Source organism: Apteryx rowi, unplaced genomic scaffold, assembly GCF_003343035.1.
Source record: "Apteryx rowi isolate R43461 unplaced genomic scaffold, aptRow1 scaffold_418, whole genome shotgun sequence".
NCBI lineage: Eukaryota > Metazoa > Chordata > Aves > Apterygiformes > Apterygidae > Apteryx > Apteryx rowi.
The window spans coordinates 418,644-439,719 of NW_020450657.1; the positions used below are offsets into that span (position 1 = coordinate 418,644).

Genomic DNA, 21,076 nt, shown 5'->3' on the forward strand with positions numbered 1-21,076 from the left:
AAACAAAGTGCAATAAAAGCAAAGTAAAACTTTTCCCAAACAGTTGGAAGAAAAAATACAATCTGTTTCCTCAAATGATTCTGAATTTCCCTTGATTCAGGGGACTGGATCCTGGCTTTACACCAGTTTTACATTGTCATTATATTACCTTTCTTGAATTTACAGCAGCAGCAGAATCAGACTCTGGATATTTCAAACCTTACTTCTGACAATGAAACAAACCTCTTCCTTCCCTTTACTTCCAAATCAGGTTTCAAAACTCTCTAGTAAAATCCTGTTGAGGATTTTATTTGCAGGATTCTAGAACTCTGCAGTCATTGCATTGGCCTCAGCTACTTTTTCAGCAACACTGAAGGTGACTCTGTGTGTGTGTGTGYGTGTGTGTGTGTGTAGATACATATATATACACACACACACACGCACATATATACATAACAAACGTGTACGTATGTGTGTATATGAGGTGTTTACATATAGAAATGCAGTTGCTGTGCAAACTGACTTGCTAATGTACTAGTTGAATTTATTTTAACGCACTCTAGCAGATCCCCCAATTGCCACATTACAGAGAATAAGAACTGTGCATGTTCTGATCTATTAGGCTAGTGATGGATTCATAGGCAGACATGCCCATGTGTACAGTGAGAAACTTGGAGAGAAATGTTTGTTCACTTTTCAGGGGAGCCTTTGGAGCTCAGAGAACCAGCAAATGTAACACAGACTGACGCCTCTCTTGAACTGAGTTTGTGCAATATATCATTTTTACCACCAAGAGAACTGCCATAAAATCACATTTTCACCATTAAAAATACAATTCTGCTGTTTTGCCTTAGGCTCTTGGAAATTCACACACTAGAATAATGGTGTTTTGTGCAGATGAAGAATGTTCGTAGTAAGTTTGCAGTTTGCACTAATCTGGACTGGACCCTGACAGTAGATTAAAGAAGGATCTGACTACTGCCATTCCAGGATTAAAACTGCAACTTCATCATATCCATTTCAAGAGTACAGGGTTCTCAAATCATGGCTGGCAGAAGTGAAATATCCTGGATTCAGGAGGGACTGAGGAGATCCCAGAGAAGAGATCCAGATCTTATGGACTGTCTACATTTCAATCCTCTCTCCAAAACTCACAGCCTACTTCTTGACATCACTTCCTCTGTGGGCTTGCCAACAGCTCGATTTTAAGGTTCTGTTGGGCTGCACTGAACCTTGCTTACCATTACATGTGATAGACCATGCACAGAGCAGCTCCTCAAAGTAGTAAGCCTCTCCTACTTTCTTCTGAGTCCAGCCTAGTTTAGTCACTTAACCAAAGGTTTATCCAACTGTTGGATACCTCTGYCCCTGAAGGAACATAACTGTTGTCAGACAGTACAAACGATCACCCTAGAGTCATAAATGGCTTTTGGAGTCTCCTGGTCTCCTCCAGATACAGGTCAACAGTGCTTTCATTCTTTTTTGGAAAACCCACAGATAAACACTTAATTATAATGTAACCTAAGATCTTCAGACTTTCCTTTTTACTGTCCTTTTACCATCTGGCTAGGAAGGGAATGCTAGAGAAATTGCATTTTTGTAACTATGCTTAAAAACATGGCTTACACACATATTGAAGGTTTAATTTTAGCACCTTACATAACTTCTAGTGGAAATATAACATAGCAAACCAATCACCATGACCAAGGGATGGCACAATCAAACCTGCAGTAATCTACATTACCTAAATACACTCAAAGCAAAAATGGACTATGCATAAAAGTAGAAAACAAACAAATTGCTTAAACTGCCTGCGGGTAGCACTAAACAAAATGGCTGCTGCCAGAAATGCATTGACTCCGACAACCATGTCATACGAATCATGCATTCCAAAACAAAATCAAAATCCACCTTGCTTCACAGTGCAAAGGCAGCCAGATCAGGGCCCTTGGGACGCACATCACAAAGCAGAAGACCTCTGCAGAGAAATACCTTTTACTGATCCTAGAGAGTTCATTCAGTGGAGTGTCCCCAGATGATTTCTAACTGCTACAATGGTGAACAGGCTGAAAAGCAATATCTCTGATATAAAAAACAGAAGAAAAGAGAGTGACTAAACAAAGACTGCTCAAGTACCTGACACAAATATCCAGAAATATAATTACAACAGTAGCAAATTACTTGGAACGGACATAAAATTAATGTTTCAGAACTGAAGTCAATGCCTAGGCAAGAAAGAGAGATCATGAGAAGACCTTCCAAATGGGCAGACTCATCTGTGTCTGCCTACTGCATGGTCCTCCAGAGCACTTGGAAATTAACTGGCTGCTCTCAGAAAACAGGCTATCATGCTGAATCCAGACTGCTCTCACATTTCTATGTCTCCACCAAGGCAGGTCTGTGACCAAAGGAGCAGAGATACATCCTGCATAATGAAAAACATTGTAATAAGATAGTCTACTAGGAGAAAGTCTATGCAGAACGCTGTTAACTTGGTTTGCCCTTTGAGGAAGACAGAAATGTTGGTATTTTTGGGACACTGCATGGGATTGAAGGACATGGGAGCAGACTCACTGCACATACACATGCTTTCAGTACAAAGCTTCTTGATGATAAACTGCACAGAGGAGAAATATAGAAATTTAAGGACCTAGTCTTTTCTTTCACTGGCAAACATTGCTGCAATTTTGGTATCCAAAAAGTGCCAGAGAAGAGTCTAGATTCTTCAGATCTTTCAGATCTGGCAAATAAGAAACAAATGGTAGAATCAGTGCAGCTGTGACAAAAGCCCTGATCCCATGATCAGAGTATACTGCTGGCTGTGCTCATGCAGGGCCTCAATGACTTTAATAAGTCTCCATAGAAGCAGAGCAGTCCCTTTGTACACTAGCAGCTATGAGACCAGGACCTAATTCAGTATTCAGTTTCACACCCCCATAACATTGGCAATGATTCAGAGTTGGTGAGACAACTTGCTAAGGAAAAAAAAAACAAAACAAAAAAACAGTGTTTTAAACCTCTCTAATTTAATGTTAGCTTTTTATGTGTCTAACATCAAAACATTTTTTCGCCTCTATTTAATCAAAATTAATCACTAAGATTACTACAGTAATTTATGTTGGAGATTATTGAAATGAGTGTTTTATTAAAATCTGGTTTTATTAATAAAACACATTCTGGCTATGGAATCATATGAGTCTGTTATTAGAGATTATTAACTGGGGACTAGGAGTTAATCATAACAGTCATGCTGCCAGATCCTTTGACAGCAACACACACTGGGTTTGTTTCTGCTTTTATTTTTACTAGCATATTCAAGTCAGTCAGTTACCTTAGCAGATAAACCTTTAGTGTAACTTTTGTGAAATAGGGGAAGGAAACAAAGCTACTCAGATCTCAATATTTCTGAGCACAGAAAGGGGAATCAGAAAGAGACTCACCAGCCTGATTAGTTGTGATGCTGACAGCAGCAAACTGTCTGGAAAGCGTACTCAAGTCAGATACCCCGTTGACGGCATCAATCTCAAAAGTGTAATTGGTATGAGCCAAAAGGTCCACTACTGTCACTGTGGTGTTGGTGAGTCCAATCTGACGGGGTAAGAATCGCACATTGTCACTACATGGCTCACACATCTTGGTGTATCCTCCACATTTTTTGCAAATGATGTTGAAAGTGACATCTTTCCGACCTCCTGTGTCAAGGGGCCAGCTCCAGTCCAGGATAACAGATGTCTCATTGATGTTAGAGATAACATTTCTCGGAGCAGATGGTGGTCCTACAAAAGGAAACAGGAACGGAGAGGCATGAGTTTTTCTGTAGTGTTCTTAGACGGGAGCAAATACAAAAGTGACAAACATAAATAACCAACTCTTTTAATTATTTTCCTGTAGAAACTCCTGAAATATTCCACTGAACTACAGACCTAGACAATCAAGGACCTTATTTTCCTATAGTCAGCTGGTACTCTCAGGGTACAACTCGGGACTGAGGGATACTCTTTTAGAGTTGTATAAGACAGTTACTGATAATTGCACATGGATGTTCCTGAAAATATTGGTAACAATTTAAAGTCCTAGCTCTGCCTCTTGAGTCTGACAGAGAACAACAAGGAGAACATTGAAAAGAGCAACACACAAACTCAGCCCAACAATTTTTGATAGCCTGTCCAACGTGTAAGAAGACTTGGGAGGAAGCAAAGGGCTGATTAAAATGGAATGTGAGAGGAAGCAAGCAAGATGCTGAGATACAGATGGAGGAAAACAGCCCAAGCATAATGATGCTACTCACTGGTGCAAGCCATGGATGGAGGGTCTTTCTCAGAACGAAAGAAATTCTTTTCACACCTGCAGTTCAGAGATCCATCTTCATAGGTAGAGCTGTGGGGTGGGCATTTGGCACATTTCACGTTGCCAGGAAAGGCTTTGTAGAACCCAGGTCGACAAACTGCAAATTGACAAAAGTATAATTTTAAATCCCATGGATACCTCCTTGATTTTATCATGTAACTTTATTATTGCCCTGGAATCTATCCATACACAGGTCAGATTTTTAGGAGTGTTCACGATCTACAAAATACAGATTTTTCTCATAATAAGAGCGATGATGGCACTAAAACCTCTTGATATCTTCATGCATAAACTTTGATTTGTATTTAATTTTGCCTGGATTAAAAAAACAAAAAAACAAAAAAAMCCCCAGTGGATTGCACCTCTAAGAAGAAATAATTTCTACTTTCTACTTTGCATTATCAGAACTTTCTGTATTCTTCCTGTCTGGTTAATTTACAAAAGCATTGGCCCTATCTTGCATTATCTGGCTACCTTATCTTCTCCCTGTTACCAAGGTTTGCTTACCTTGGGGCACACTAATTGTAACCTATGTCTSTTCAGTTTAGTATGACTAAGCAGGCCACCCCCCCCCCCCAAAAAAAAAAGTCAGCCCAAAACAAAAAAAAATCCTGAACAGTGAAAGATCTATTCCATTTCTGAAGGATGATACAGCAGGCTCAATGAGCTGCTTCTGATATTGAGTGAATATCAGGAACTTGCACGGGCTGTACTACCAGGATGATTTTAGCATTAACCCAGTCCTCTAGTGATGGTGCTTGAGCCCACATAAGCTGCTTCTGACAAACTCCAGGTGTTGCTGTTCACTAACATTGGCACACTCCCTCTATTTCCACTCATGCTTCATTTTAGATCGACTCTGTGCCACATTTACATCAGAAGAAAACAAAGAAAACAGCCTTTGAAACAAGTTACAGAAATGAACAATTAAGTAAATAACTTTTCATGAAAAACCCATACAGCAAAATAACACTGTTGATTCCTTTTCGCTAAGATCATCTCACCATCTGAAAATAATAAAAAAAACCCACAGCAGATAACAATCATCAAACTTTACTGTTCAGCTGTTGTTTCTCTCCAAGAAATACATCCTTCTCCAAATGCAATTTACCAAGTAAAATTGTTCTCATACCAAGAACAGCAGTACACAGACAATGTAACAAAAGTGAGTATGTCTTAAAACACATTCAGCTTTTGCTTTTTGCATCTGAAGCCTAGACAGTCAAACAGTTAAAATGGCCCTGGACCTGTCACTGATTTAAATGTTAATTTGAAGCAAGAGAATGGGTTCATCAGTCTTAATGTATGCCTAAACAGGTACATGGTTTTCATTTTTGCTTATGGAGATAAAATGATTCATAAATGTAGTACAAAATACAGGATACAAGACTATATGGTCTTTTGGGTTCATTCATTTGCTGCCCAAACAGAAGAAAACGCCTGTAAGGAGAATAAGATGAGAGAAAAAATAGTCAGAATAATAATCCCAACACCTTTGTAAGGGATGGAGGAAAAAATGAAACTGCAGTATTAAACCCAATGTTCAGCTTCCACGTTACCATCCGAAGCCAAATACTAATTGCTGAGTTAGGCAAATTTGTTAGTTTTTGGTGTCAAACACCTGAGTGAGACACACTGAAAAGCAGAAGGAAAACAAGTGCCCATACACATGTATGTCCTATTCTGAAATATCTTAATAAAGAAAAGAGCTCCTCATGCTACATCAAACACAGTTTGAGAAATATGAAATGTTTCACAAGGAAGTGCTAATCTTAGCCACCCTTTAGCACTTCACAAACCTTGCAAATAAAGCCTGCTTGGCTGCAGCTGCTACATCTTACTTCTGTGCTAACAAAATAGTTGAGAAAGACATCCCACACAAAGTTCTGTGCTGCTAGTCCCAATGAAATAATCTCATGTTTGAGTCTCTGATGTGTGGGCCCACCAGGCAATTTTTGAAAACAAAACTGCTGAAAACGACCTTGTAGTTCACACAGCTTAATATCAATCTGCATGTATAGCCTGACCTCCCTTAGCCAGGGTTTACCTTTGCTTCCATCTGCTTAAAGGCTTCAAGGATATTTGCGGATTTTTGTTTGTTTTACTTTGAGGAAAATAAAGGAAACCTCAACCCCTCTTAAACACATATACATCAACAAATACATCAAAACCCACAGGGTTGGCTGTTTGGTTTTGTTGCAGTCTTTTTACTTTTAGGACGCAAATCTCATTGCCTTCCAAATACTGTCCCATGGCAAATATGTCAGAGTCAACATGAGACTCTTCACTTTCCCACCTGTTGACAGAAGACCCTTAAATTATTTTACTGTCTCTTGGCATAGAAAGGCCTCTGCTGGCCTGAAGAAAAATATTCAATCAGAAAAAAATGTATGTCAATCCATATATTCAAAGCACTAAAACACACCTTTTTTCAATGGGCATTTTCAAAGTACCTATCATCAACACTTTCATACAGCAATGAATTTAACATAAGGAAACAAGCTTGCATAAGAAGCAGACATATTTTGTGCGGTGAGGAAGAGAAATGCAGGAATCAATTACTGCATTAATAAGCGTGTCTCATCCCTCAGGTGGAAACCCATAGACCTCATTTAAGAAAAGGTGGTGATGGCACAAGGATGGATAAAAAACAAGAAGAAAGAGGAGTGTGCAGTAAGCCTTCTAATAACGCTAGGTTGCACAGGAATCCCATTGTTTTACACTTCCTCTATTGTTCTATAGAGCAAGCAGCCTGTGTGGTGGGGAGCTGGTTAGATCCTTGCCGCCCCAATATGCCCTAGGGAGGGCAATCTGATTTGTATCTTCCCCTCAGGCTGTCTTGCACTTTCTGTCTCTGTCTGTCAGATCAATTTAAGATTATTCACCATTGCAGCCCAAAGGAGAAAAAAAATGCAATTATACCTGAAATTAAAACTTGGAAAGGAGGTGCCGATAAGAAGCAGTCAAAACATATTTACTATTATTGTTCTTCTCCTAGTCATTTTTTATCTCTGATATACAAGGGAGAAAAAGTCTTTTGTTCAAGAGGGGTTCTTTTTTGTATGTAAGAAAAATTGGATTACACTAATTGACGGAAGAGAGTTTGGCTTTTTGAGGTGAATACCACTGCTTCAGCTTCAGTCGGGCTGAGAAAAAAAGCACTGGCATATGAAATCTTCACAGAATCTGTAATTTCAGTATGGGAACCAGCTGCGAACAGCATTTGCTTTTTCTCAACATTTTCTTCTAGAAGCTAAAGAATTATTCTTTCCTTCACTTCCATTAGAGAATATGGAATATTCCTTCACTTTCAAATTAGAGAAGAATGAGGTTATCTTTGTCCTTAATTGCTTAAAGTACTGACTTTTAATAATGGCTTAATGTTAAAAAAAAAAAAAGGAAAAAAAAAGGACCACTAGCCAATATTTTTAACGTTTTCATTTGATGCATTCAAAGCTATCCACGATCCTCAGGCTGTGCCTGAGAAGAGGTAGGGTGGAAAAAGGGTTGGAAGAAGAGCTCTCCTGCAGCTGCCTCTAGATGCCCAAGCTCCCATTTACTGCCATGATGGCCTTGGCTGCAGCTCCTGCTCCCCTTGTGCACMGGGCTCACAGCTGGGGCAGCCGCCCTAGAGTGACAGCGAGGGGGAGCAAGAAGTCTTCTGCAGGGCCCTTCACCACCATTGCTCAGTGGTGGAGCAGCCCTTGCAGTCCTGTGCTGACAGCCCACCTCCAGCCCATTGCACTGCGGGACTTGGGAAGGAAGGAAATGCTCCAGTCTCCGCACCAATGTCAACTACTCTTGGTAATAAATATTAAATAGACTGTACTGCTGAAGGAGAAACAATGTGAGAGGAAGTAAATGCAATGGATCAGGAAGAAAAATGTCTCAGCACACTAAAACGTAGTAAAGAAAACCTTGAGAGTATAAGCTACACAGTAAAGCTGTTTTGTTTTGCTTTTTGCGGTCTCCTCAAGTCAGATGCCCAATATCTGTTGACACTGGTAACTCCTGTGACAATTCCCATTTAAAATATTATTTTAAAACAATATGTAGTCTACTTGAGCGTAAGCAACACTGACTTTACTGAAGTTACCTACTGATAACAGTTTCAGGACTCCAGTTGTCCTCCTTATTCTATAAAAATGAGTTTCCTTAAGCTATAATTGATGAGGCTGTCTCAGTCAGAGACCGAAAGGGGGAAAGACATTTCAGTGAGAGCAAAACAAATGTATGTAGCACTCTGTGGTAGTTACTGCTAAAAGAAATGTGACTGTCTTCAACAGCAAAGTGAATTTTGTCAGACTAATGTGTTTGACTTTGAAAGGAAAACATGGTCCTATTAAGGGTTAAATGATTCATTTCAATTTGAATTAATTTTCAATTAAAATATAAAGCTGTTAGTAAATAGGGGCATTTTAGTATTCAGATCCTGCAGCCCCCTATACACAGAGCAATATCACCAATTCCCAGCTGTAAACACAAACTAATGACCTGAACTAGTGCTGACTGAAGAGATGATTTCCTGGCCCTGGTACGCCAGGCCTGACAGGGCCCATTTGCCTGCACAAGGTCAAAGCAACTGCTTATTCGCAAAGTGAGCTGCACTCCACGGTCGGACAGGAACTCCACCCTTTGTACTCTCAATGGAGGCACGATGCTTTGACGCAAGGCTAAGTGCATACGGGCAGGCATTAAACAGTGTGTGCTACGGGCAGCGTTTACTGAGGGATCAAATGTTTCCTTCCTTTGTTCCTCTGCTCTTCAGTAAAAAGCCTAAGGGCAAAACGCTACTGTGGCATTAAAACATAGCATTGAGAAAATAAGAGAATTCAAACATGAACCAGGGCGGCTCACAGATATCTTAACACCATTTCCCCCCTGCCTGCTTTAACAAGACAGGTGCCAGCAGCACTGGAACACATCCCATGTCTTTCTCCTCTGCAAAGGAACTGGGAAGGTGCCCCCCGAGCAGGCTCCTTCTGGGGCCTTGCAAATTGCTCTGGCTTTCAGCTGCGCAAACGCTGCACTCCAGCTAGCAGCAGCAGAGCCTCTTACACCACCCTGGAGCCAAAGGATTAGCTTTGACAGTGCAGGCGCGCAGGGAAGCGCCTCCTACCGAGCAGTTCACCTTGACTCAGAGGTAAAACCTTAAATGTCCTCAGGTCCCTTTTAAAATCATTTGCAGAGTTCTTCTTTCCAATATGCATATTATGTTCACACTCAGAGATGACAACAGCACTATATTTATCATCAGTAACCAAACAGCATGTTCACACCCACCCACACACACGCACACGCAAAATGAGCTGTGACACAGCTGTCAACTTGTGAAAATGGACGGCATAACCAACAGCATAGATTAACCTTATAAAATCCTCAAAAACATTTTAGTTTTCTTGGACTAGTCATTTCTTTCCCTTCTTGTACTTGTTTGTATCTTTGATAAACAACAAAAAGACAGAAACCATGATAAACTTTAAATGAAGATGATTTCACAACTGCTCATTTCACACTTCTGTCACAAATTATACCCACCCATATGTGTTATTCATGCAGTATATGAAAAATAACAATATACWGAGAAGCTATAGCTCTGGTTTGGATACACCAAGAGTAGGAAATGAAGGTGGAATTCTGCCCTGAGCCATCCTGTGATGAGCTTATGCTGCACATCCTTCACAGCACCGAAAATGTCCAATTTCTTCCTCCCGTGTTCACCACGGCACCCTGCTCAGCGGAAACAATGCATTATAATGTACATTTCCTGCAAAATCCCTACAAGCTGAGAACAATTTTCAGCAGCTCTCATTGTCCATTACTATATGAAAAGTCACATAATCTATAGCATTACATATGTGCACATCCTTTCTCTCTAAGCATCTTGCTTGCACACCTACCTAGCCCAAACAGGCTTCTAAAAATTACAGTATATTTCCAATTCCCATTTCCATCGAACTTAAGGCAAGCTTTGTCATCAGAGCTGAGTAAATGCTAAGATACAACTTAAGGGAGTAAGTTTCAAAGCTAAGTACTATTCATAGCAGTAGAAACAGAGGCACAGAACTGGGCGTCACTGATAGACTTTGATAACTCCTTATATCTGGTGAGGAGGAGGAAGAGGAGGAGGAGGCAGGGGCAGATCTAATGCTTTCTAGCTGGTGGGGATCCTCACTGAAGGAAACTGCACTGGCACAGCACGCTTTCGCTTCGAGGGGTTGTGGTGCTGGCACGTGCTCTGTCCATGCTATGGGCAGGAGGGAAATAAGATTGAGAAAGATTTTAGCAAGGGTTAAATGTTCTTGTGGGGACAGACTCTATCATCACCAAGGTAATAACACCCTCGGGAAGAGGGAATGATGTTGGCTTCCACTGACTGCCCATGGCAGACAGTTCTGCTTATTGGGAAAATAAAAACTTAGAATTATTCTTTTACCAAGACGTAACAAATGTTATGTCTTCACTGTAGTCTCCAGCAGGCTATATGCACTACCTGAAATAATTACAAACCAGCTAGCAGTAATACAGAACACACCACAGGCTTTTGTTAAGCTCTGTAAGCAAGTCAAAAAAAGCTCATATCATATTTTCTGCGCATGAGACAATTTTATGTCTGTATTTTTGGAGATAAAAGTTTCATTTTAAATATTAAATCATCTCCCCTACTCTTAGCTGTGCAATAGCTCTGGAAAAATGCAACTATTTATTATTATAACTTTTTGGGGAAAACTACAGCAGAAGGAAACATGCATCAAATGCACTTGTGCATCTACAGACTGGAAAATACAGTAATCACAGACAAAGCTGCTGACAGCTTTGAATACCTACTATAGCTGTCCCCTGCTAGAAAAAATCAACAATTCACAAAAGCAGCCCAATTTCCTTCCCATCACTAGACTTCCTCCAACTGTGAGAGCCCAACAGCCTTGAGGACTTGGGAAACGATCTCCACTCTCTTCACTGTTTCCTACCCCTCCAGTGCTTGCTCCACAGGATGGCCTGCATGGTGTATGTGCGGCAAGGATTCAGTACAATGGAACACTGAAATGCCTCTAGAAAAATAATCTTTGGAATAGGCATTTTTTGGTTTTTACACCTGAAAGCTGCTGCTAGTACACAAAACATATTCAGTAGTATCTAATCTTACCCATGAGTAAATTTGTGCTCTTCCTCCCCACTTCATATTTTACAGTGATCTGTGACCTTAACGTATTTTAATCAGATGCTTTTTAAATTGGCTTTACTCCCAGGTCAAGTTATTCAGCAGAAACAATTCCCGTTCTTTGTTTAATAACTGTTACTGGCAGACGTATTAATTATATGTACATACGAGATAGCTTTATCCCGGGGGAATAACACTGCACCTTTCAACYGCAGTCTGTAATAGCTCCACGTTATCCCTTGCAGGCTTCTGTATCTCCTTTGTTAAAGAGTATTGTTAAAAGTGCAATGTCAAATGTAGTAGGTCTTAAACACAGCATTACATAAAGATGTTCTTGCTTGTGGTACACAAATATCTTGCTCCAAAATGCATAAGGCATTTCAGCTCATTTGCAGGCAGTTTTGGGAATAAGAAATATTTCATTAATGGGAATACGCTGAGAATCACAGCCTTGATTCATAATTTAAACAAAATAAACAAAGTTCTACTTTAATTCCACCCATATTTAGTGAAACACTTAAGCAAGTATTTAAAGAGGGAATTTAATAAACCCATGTTTATAAGCACTGTCTTTCACTTTCCTTAAAAAAGATGCTTTCCTGAAGCAGAGGCTGGACACATTGAGATATTTTACATTATTACTTTTTCTAACAAAGAAACCACATGCTCTGTTTCTTTAAAAAGTTATTTTAATCCAAACAGAGATGAAAAATAACTTCCTAATCCAGGAGGCATTTTGGAAAAAAATCTAAATTAAAGAAATACCAGGAAAAATCAGCATCAGCCTGAATCAGAAAAAACAAGTGGCTGTACAAACACACACACACACACACGAAATCTGGAAGTTTTAAATGACTATTTGGAAAGATAAAAAGGCATGAGATGTTTTTCCCTTTGAAATTACATTATGAACTCCTGGAAGGCAAACTAGATGTGGGATCTTGATAGCTTCAGACAATAGATGTTTTTTTTTTAACATCCATGTACTAAATATAGGCCCAAAGTGCCATAAAGGAATACCAAGATGCCACTGTGGTGGCTCCCCTTTATATGGCAGAGCTTTTCTAAGACAAACAAACAAAAACAAATGAACAAAAACACCTTGGTAGCATGGCTGCCCCTGCACCACAGCACACAAGCTCCAGGGAAGAGGCTGATTTCAAGCTCGGTGGAATTTGTTGGCTCTTGAAGTGGCTCTGCTTCACACATTGCTCTTCTCTGAGAAATCAAAATAGTACCTGCTAATCCCCTTGGCCTAAATTTAGCCAATAAATGAAAAACAATTTTCATCACTTTACTTACATATGTTTTTTAAATTCCCTGTGCACTTGATCCAGGCCAGGTTAACAATATGAATAATAACATAAATAAGGTATGAATTGCCATACAGATTACATCTGGCCCTAAGACTTGCCTATCTTGTATCTGATGGTAGTTAATACTATACAGAAGTGCAAGAGAAAGGCAGATGGAGGATACTCGTTTGTCCTCCCTCGTTATTTTGCCCTCATCTTTAATACCTAGAGATTATTTCAAAGGTCTGAAACACAAGGTTTGATATAACTGCTAATTTAATTTTAACAATGATTAAGTATGACAACCCTCCATATTACTGGCATTCATGTAGAATATCCAATCTTTTCTGCTAAATTCTTAATCTCAGTGCATTTCTTTGGCATTCCTCTCCACAGTCTATGTAGTAAGTGTGGAGTAAAAAAATACGTCCTTCCTTCAGTTTAGGATTGGCCACCTTTTAGCTAAATCAATGTATCCTCATTTTTTATTATCAGACAAGGACAACAGATGCTCCTGATGTGTCCTCTCTAAACTGAACAGTATAAAAAGTTCTACTTATTTATCATCTCTGTGATGAACAATCTCAAATTTTTCAATCAACTTTCATAGCAATATCTTCTGCGCCTTTGATTATGCTCTTCTGTAGTTCTGCAGTCTATTTTTTCTGGTGGAAAATGCTCTTATCCTTGTAATAATGCTTCCTATGAAATATTCCAAAATATAAATCAATCAATCAATGTTTTCTCTCATACCCTCTTTTTTTTTTTTTTAAACATATTTGGGGGTTCATTTTGCTTTTAATTTCCAGCTTACCTCTGCCAGTTTCTGTGGCAATGCACGTATTCTGAGCCAAAACAGTTAATTCAGAAGTATGAAAACTCTCTGGAATGAAGCAAAGATTATTTTGCATTTACTGAGGCTGAATATTTTTGAAACTTTCCATCACATGCAGAAAATCATTATTGTCCCCATTCTACAGGTGAAAAAATTAAAGAAGAATGTTTTTATACAAATCACCCATGGTAATGCAGAACAAGATCCGAATCCAATGTTCTTACTCCCAGTGACACCTCCTAATCAAAATGCTGCTTGGTGGGTTGTATGATGTTAAGAGGAGCTCAGCCCAGCTCCCGGATGACATAGGTCCACTACTGCAATTAACATGAATTAGTACTTTTGTTAGTAGTCTCAGCAGAGCTGTCAAATTAATTGGAAAAGAAATTTAACAAATGTCTTTACCCTTAGAGATATCCTTTCAGGTCAGGGTTGAGGCATATTGATTGAGCGGTGTGGGGGAAGCTTATGTTCCTTGCGCCCTTCCTGAACCTGTTTTGTTGATAAAAACAGAGGACTTTGGTTTCTTGGGCAGTTAATCTGGTATCTGTCACAAGCAGTACAATGACATAAAAAGACAATCAATTTTACAACACCGGGAAATATTCCAGCTGCTAGTAAAAAAAAATTGATGCTCAATTGCATGGCCAGGGCTAGAATATCTGCACATTCTTCTTTCATGGAATCTCACTTTTTCACACCTCAAAGTTAGTTCTTTCAGTTATCTCTAAATTCAGAGATATTCAAAAGATAGTATGCTGTTCCCCTGATTAGAAGCTATTTCTGAATTCAACCACTGGAAACAAGACAGGAAGGCTAGAAGCTTGGAAGGTCTTAAGTTTTAGAAAGTAAGCTTTGGAGATGGCCTACTTTTCTCCCTTACCAAAAAAAAAAAGCTGGCATTTTAAAAGCACTCAGATTTACAGGAGACCCAAAGCTAGTCATATGACCACACTTCACTCAGCAACAGTTACTGAATTCCCTGAATTCCTTACTGTTAGTTCCTCTGCCAACCACTGAAACGTTGCTACTTGGAGTCATAGAGAGGTGGAGATGAAAAAGGGACATTCTTAAGAAGAGAAATGGTCCTGCAGTGGCAGAAGCTCAAAGCAGTATGAGAAAATTCCTGTGGTTTAAGTCACTGTCATTATTCACTGACGTAAGTTTGGGATGTAATTCAGTGTATTAGAACACAGTTGTAATTTGTAACAGCGTACAAGAAATAGCCATTGCTTTGCAAGCAATAGTATTGGCATCAATTAATGGGTGCATCTACACAGGCATTTTAGTTCACGCTTGGAGAGCATTTTCTGAAGCAAATTCACAGTTGTCCCCTCTTACCGTGCTTTGGTTCACACTGTAAAGCTGTCTCCAGAGCACATAAAGAGGTAAACAGCAAGAAACACTCCCTGTTACAGGGCATCTAGTCTACAGAACCAGACTAGAGCTACTCTGAAGTAAAATTCTCTGAAATGTGTATGGTATAGCCATGGGGTCCTTCATACCAACTGCTTAACTCCAAAGATCTGCTTCTGCAAGGCTACACTACTGGCTAATGTAGTCATACCTCATGCTTACCAGCCTTCAAATCTCTCAAGGCAGTCAGCCACCCTCACTGTTCTAATTGTTAGATGTTTTCATTAGAATAAAGATTTAAAAAGCTTTGGTAATGAAAATATGATAAGATAAATTCTTCTTATTATTAGACCTAAAAATATATAACCACAAATAAATATAAATTATTATCTGTATTTTACTATGTTCACTAGAATGTGGAATGGGCATAAAGGGAGCTTTCAGTGGTGACTTAGTAAGTCTTTAACCAGAAGACCAAGACATTAACGCTTCTGTCATCTTCAAAACTACCTCTCCTCTTCATGTGTCTCTTTCACTGACTGTATTTTCATCCTGCCAATGGAAAGCTTGAAAACTAAACAGTTATGGCCTCTGGGGATACCTGTGCACCGACAATCTTCTGCTCACAGCTGGAAGGAAAAGCTCAAGCTTTTACAAAACTATCTATCCACTCAAGTGCAATATTTAAACATTGTACACTTTAGCTTTTATCTGGACTTCCTTGGTATTTTGCCATTTTAAAAGAGAACTCTGTTTTAATTACTTAACATGCATTTTCTGTGCATGTATTAAAAAAAGTCTAGCTTTGCAGGCTAAGCAATTATCTGCTGAACAAAAGCCCAATTAAATGTAGGTTTAAAAAAAAATCAGCATTTTTATTCACTAGCCTGATACCTGTGTGAATTCAAGGGGTGTAGAATCTCAGATGTTTAGAAAACAGAATCTGATGCAATGCATTTTATAGAGTACTTAATACAGAATTAAATCTTTCCTTATAATAAGGAAGCTTTAGAAACAGTAGCAACAACAGGAACTCAATATTCTTCAACAGCATTCACCTTGCAAGGCAGAAAAATCATCAGAAAGGAAAGAGAACTAAGCTTTCCAGTATTGCAATGTATATTTACTCTACCAGGTGATATTGTGTGCTAATACAAAATACCCCATGTTCAATTAACAGTTTTCAATTCCTGTGAAGGTCAACACCAGCAGCAAGTTAATGCCAATGTATTTTATGGGGAAAAACGACCAAATAATAGGAACTCTATGAATTACAGGTTCTATAAAGGTTTTATTCAAATAAAATTATAAAAAATGTAAAAATCATCTTAAAAACATTATCTAGAACTAAAGAACAGCACTGAAATACATTTCAGGACTCTGCACTGTTTTACAGAAATGTTCTGCTGCGCAGACATGCTACATTTCTCTGACTGAAGGAAGAATCTTTTAACACAAAGAGTTTACCTACACGGTTTTGTTTTGATTTTCATTTTTCCACTGTTCACCTTAACAATTCTAAAGCAGAATTCAAGAAGGTTGAAAGGACATACAAACCCCTCAAAAGTCAAAAGCATTTAGGCAAATCCACCAGAAGACATGAAATTCTACATCGATTAGTASAAAAGAATGGAAGAGAGGACTTGGGGTGTTTTCCTGCTGACAACTCTTCCTACCAGAAATATTCCTATCTACTTCAACCAGATTCCTTCAGAGTAGACTAAGACTCTTGAACCTCACAGTTTAAGCCCAAATAATTGTTGCATTTTACCTTGGAAATAGGGGAAGTCAGGTTATGGCTGGTTACATTGACCAGCAAAACTCATCAGAGGTCTGTTTCTGAAAGACCTATTTTAATTGTATTTCTTCTGATCAGATCCAGTCATAAAATCTGATGCCACATTTGATAATGAAGTAAATTATATGGTAGGGCATTGAACCAAAATTGAATCTTACYGGGTCAGGGCAGCCCACTGCTGTCTAGATTATAAGTGATACACCATCATGCTGATATATATAAAACACAGGAAATTGTTGTATATTAATAGAATAGTAGTTTAATCAGCTCTCTGAAGAGTATCAGATATATTCAAGCACAGACATATTTTGGTCTGGTCATAAAAGTAGTGAAAGGCCTATATTTTATCATTTAATAAGGCCTTTAAAATCTTTTATTACATGCAAAAATTAAAACAAGTTACAGTTCCAGAAAGTAGAGCAAATCTCAAGACAATGAAAAAGGTTTTCTTTTTTCTCAGCTAGATCACAGACTTAATATTTGTATTTATTTTATTTTAAAGAACAATAAAATGTCTGGAAAAAAGGACTCTGCACACTCTAAACTTACAGCCAAATATTATATAAAAGCAAACAGAATATTACGTGAGGCTAAGCACAAAACACCTGTTTGTTTTATTGCTAACTGAAAAATAAGGTTAAATAATCAGTTCAAATTAACTGAAATATATTATTCTCAGATTGTTTTTGGCAAAGCTGTAAGAACAGCATACCTAAATTCTTTATTCTTTTTTCTTCCTTCACCCTGAACTCCATACATCAACAAACTCACGCTTGCCCTGATTCTCATAATTTTTCTTACAAAGGACAGCGATGAAAATACAGGTCCAAGGCTGTGCAGTGGCTTCAAGACAAAGAAGGTGGGGCGTGCGATGGGGACTGAGCCTCACAAAGCACAATTCCCTCTCTCCTACACAGCAAATTTCAGAACGCACTCGCAGCAGTCCTAATTGTAACAATAGATAACAAATTTAAATCAAAACTCTTTGGCTTTCAAATCCCGAGAAACTGTGCCCTCTACTAGAAGTACCCTGTTAAGGCACATTAATAATGTGACAAATGGAGTTAGTCTACATACGTAATTCTTAGTGCCTCAAAAGCAGGGATGATCCCAGCCTTATTTAATGTGGGGTATATAGTATATTTCTAATGCCACCAAGGATTATGCTGTTGAACAAAAACAGACCAGCTCATTTCTCCAATGAAAACCACAAAGTAAAGAAGACTGTTCTTGAACAAAACAGTCATAACAGAAATAATTTTCCAATTATTAACATGACTTGTATTTGGACAATTAGTTCCCACCATACACAACACGTTGAGTTCTTTTTATCACCAAATATTAACATCCAACAGTAAACATAGCTGGATACTGCTGTCCAGCACTTGACAATTCTCCTTCCATATCCTAACTCTTCAGTCTTCCCAAAACCACACTGAGATAGATGAGATGAAGGTAGTATCATCACCTTGGTTCTGCAGAAATGAAACTGAGGCACACAGTGCTCTTAAAATAATTTTTCCAGCTAACAAAAGATACCAGTCCCAGAGACAAAYGAGATCCTAAGAATCCCTGCTGTCCTCACAAAATACTGATAAAGAGAATAGGAAAATGGTTCCTTTTCTGACCCAGGAAGTGCTTAGACATCTCATATGTGTATGAGATGTTCACAGTCCAGCAGATCATGAACTCTCATTTCACTACCCAAACCTTAAAATACAGGTGTGCATGTATGTCAGTTGTAAACATCTCATATGCAGGTTTTTGCCAATGTAAGTAGCTCTGTTCATCAGATGCATGAATCCAGTTAGCTGAACTGTAATAGCAACCTAATAACAATAAAAGCAAAAACATCTATAAACATGCTCTGCAGCTAATATAAAACTCAGTGTCCATATAAGTCAGTAAAGCTTTTATACATTTTGTCTTGATCCTCTTCTTGCTGCCTGTGTTGTACGTCAGATTATAAATACAGAACAACTGATTATGATAGGCAAGTATAACTACGTATTTTGTAGGTACTGTCAAAATGCATTAGTGAAATGCCACATTAGACCATAACTAATCTGAAATGATCTTCCACTAACATGGATGTCACCAATACTGTGGTCTGCTGTACTGACATCATGCAGTAAGATTAAGACAGCTCTCCACAGTTATAAATTTGGCACTGTAGAGCCAACATCATGCCATAGAAGCTGATTAAGCACTCACAGACCCACTGGGTGCCAAGCAAATGGCACACATAACACTTGGTTTTGGCTGGTTCCCGTCTTATAAATTACCTGTGCAGTAAATCTCTTTTGTACTGCTTTCTGTGCTGAAAAAAATGCCATTGAACAACACATGGACAGCAATGTAAGAGCATGTAGCTTACTCCAGTATCATTAGGATTTTCTCCACTGCTTCATACCACTTGGGACAGGGACGATGAGCAGCTATGTTTGGGGACAGATAGTTCAACTTTGAACAGGGACACAAATTAGCACTGACTGTGTACCCAGGCTCTTTCGGATAAGACATATTTCACTTTCTAATGCCTCTTCTCTAATGAGTAAAGTTTTCCTTCTGTATTAGGACTCACTGTTAAGGAATGGTTTGGTCCTTCCCCACTACTTTTCCTGGTTACAGTAAACACCGGGTTAAATTTATGTACAGCAACAATTTGAAGTAGGCTAGCAGCCACTAGCCTTGTTAATTTCAATGAATAATGTAACATAAGAGCTGTAATACAGCTGATTTAGTAGCTGCCAACAATCCTGGTTTAGCAAAGACTGATGCAGTGCTTGTAAATCTATCCCGAGTCATTTTAATCTCTGCTAGTACCCTGGCAGCAGTCGGAAATGTTACTGTCCTGCCCGCTCAGTGGCACCTTTCTTTTGCTTTATCTATAGCAGCAGTTCTCAGACGCCCATCCTTAACAATTTTTAGAAGTGTACTCAGAGACTGATAGCACCATGACTGATTCAGTATGAGAGTCTCATCTGATTGAATAAGTGGCTACTTCTGAAGTTCAGAAGCAAAGGTTAAACTCAATAGAGCATCATGGGGAAGGAACACATTTTTCCAGGAGGTGGGTCTTCAAATGAAGAGAAGGACAAGTGGGATATTTTCTGCCTGTTCTACTATTCTTTCTCTCCAAATCTGCAGGGCAAAAAATAATTAGCTAAAAATCATTGGGAGGAACATCCAGCTGCCGAGCAGTTGGGGACTGAAAACTCTAGACTGCTGGTTGGTAAGAAGAGTTGTACCTATCAATGTGTATATGTTCACACTACTGACAGGCCTTAAATCTAGTTTCATAGGCACAAGGCTTCTTAGAGAACTGAAACTGCTGGTACCAATTCTTTCCGCCCTCTTGAAAATATCAGTGGAGAACATCACTTTACCAAATCATAGATCTGCATTTTATACTGAAAAAAACCTTCTGTCCCCCTCTCTATGCACTCTCCAAGGTCTTTATAAGACTCGGAGCTTATTTTTATCTCATTTTTCTTACAGAATCTTCTGTCTTTTAAACTGTGGCACAATGAAGTCAGTACAGTAGTTAAGTCTCAGCTAGCAGTAAAGGCAAATGTTATATCATAAACATCTTTCTCTTGAAACTTTTGAATCATGATGTACTTGCTTCAAAAGGTTAAGAGGACATGATCCCAACCTGTGCAACCACACAACAAAATATCCAAACTGGTGACAGAAAGGAAAATGAAATTCTCAGACGTTAGGAATGTTCTTCCTCGTGGAAGTTTCACTCTGTATGGCTACATTTAACTCTTGTAAGAAGTTGTAACAGCAGCTATCATCCAAAAATATCAAATATTTTTTCCATCACATCTGAAGCATTGGGGGAAGTATGCTGTGGGGCTCCCTCTCCCTTCTTCTCTACCTTTTGACTATGTTAAGTGTTTCAGAGAAAAGGTTTAAAAAAATTCTATGGTCCTTTCTGGGCTGCTTTTGATTAGGTTATTTCCATTGCAAAAAAGCATTGTATGGCCAAAACAATTTCAAAATGAAGTCTATAAGCAAACATAAGTTTGAATTTTCTACTGGACTATAAATGCACTGTTGGAAACATTGAAGCTCAGAGAAAAAAATAGCAGAAAATAATCCTAAAACTACAGGAGGAAGAGAGCCTAAATACTCTTAATTAGCATTTTACATGTCTCATTTCTATTATTTTCACTAAGCCTGCTGCCTCAATGCTCATTTACACTAAGATCCCACAGTCCAAGTAAAAAGCAGAAGCTGTGTGCAAAGTACAAGCAGTATTCTTCCCATTACACAAAAAAAGTTATTATGATATC

At 38.7% G+C, this 21,076-nt stretch overlaps 1 protein-coding gene across 1 annotated transcript in view; it reads right to left on the bottom strand.

Moving 5' to 3' along the window:
- EPHA3 (EPH receptor A3) overlaps nucleotides 1-21,076 on the bottom strand; it is a 215,147-nt gene that overhangs the window by 71,175 nt on the left and 122,896 nt on the right. The window contains exons 3-4 of the mRNA XM_026075985.1: nucleotides 4,268-4,423; nucleotides 3,420-3,755 (exon numbers count right to left, since the gene is read on the bottom strand). Of these exons, the coding sequence (XP_025931770.1) occupies nucleotides 3,420-3,755; nucleotides 4,268-4,423 (492 nt within the window). The remainder of the gene's footprint in view (nucleotides 1-3,419; nucleotides 3,756-4,267; nucleotides 4,424-21,076) is intronic.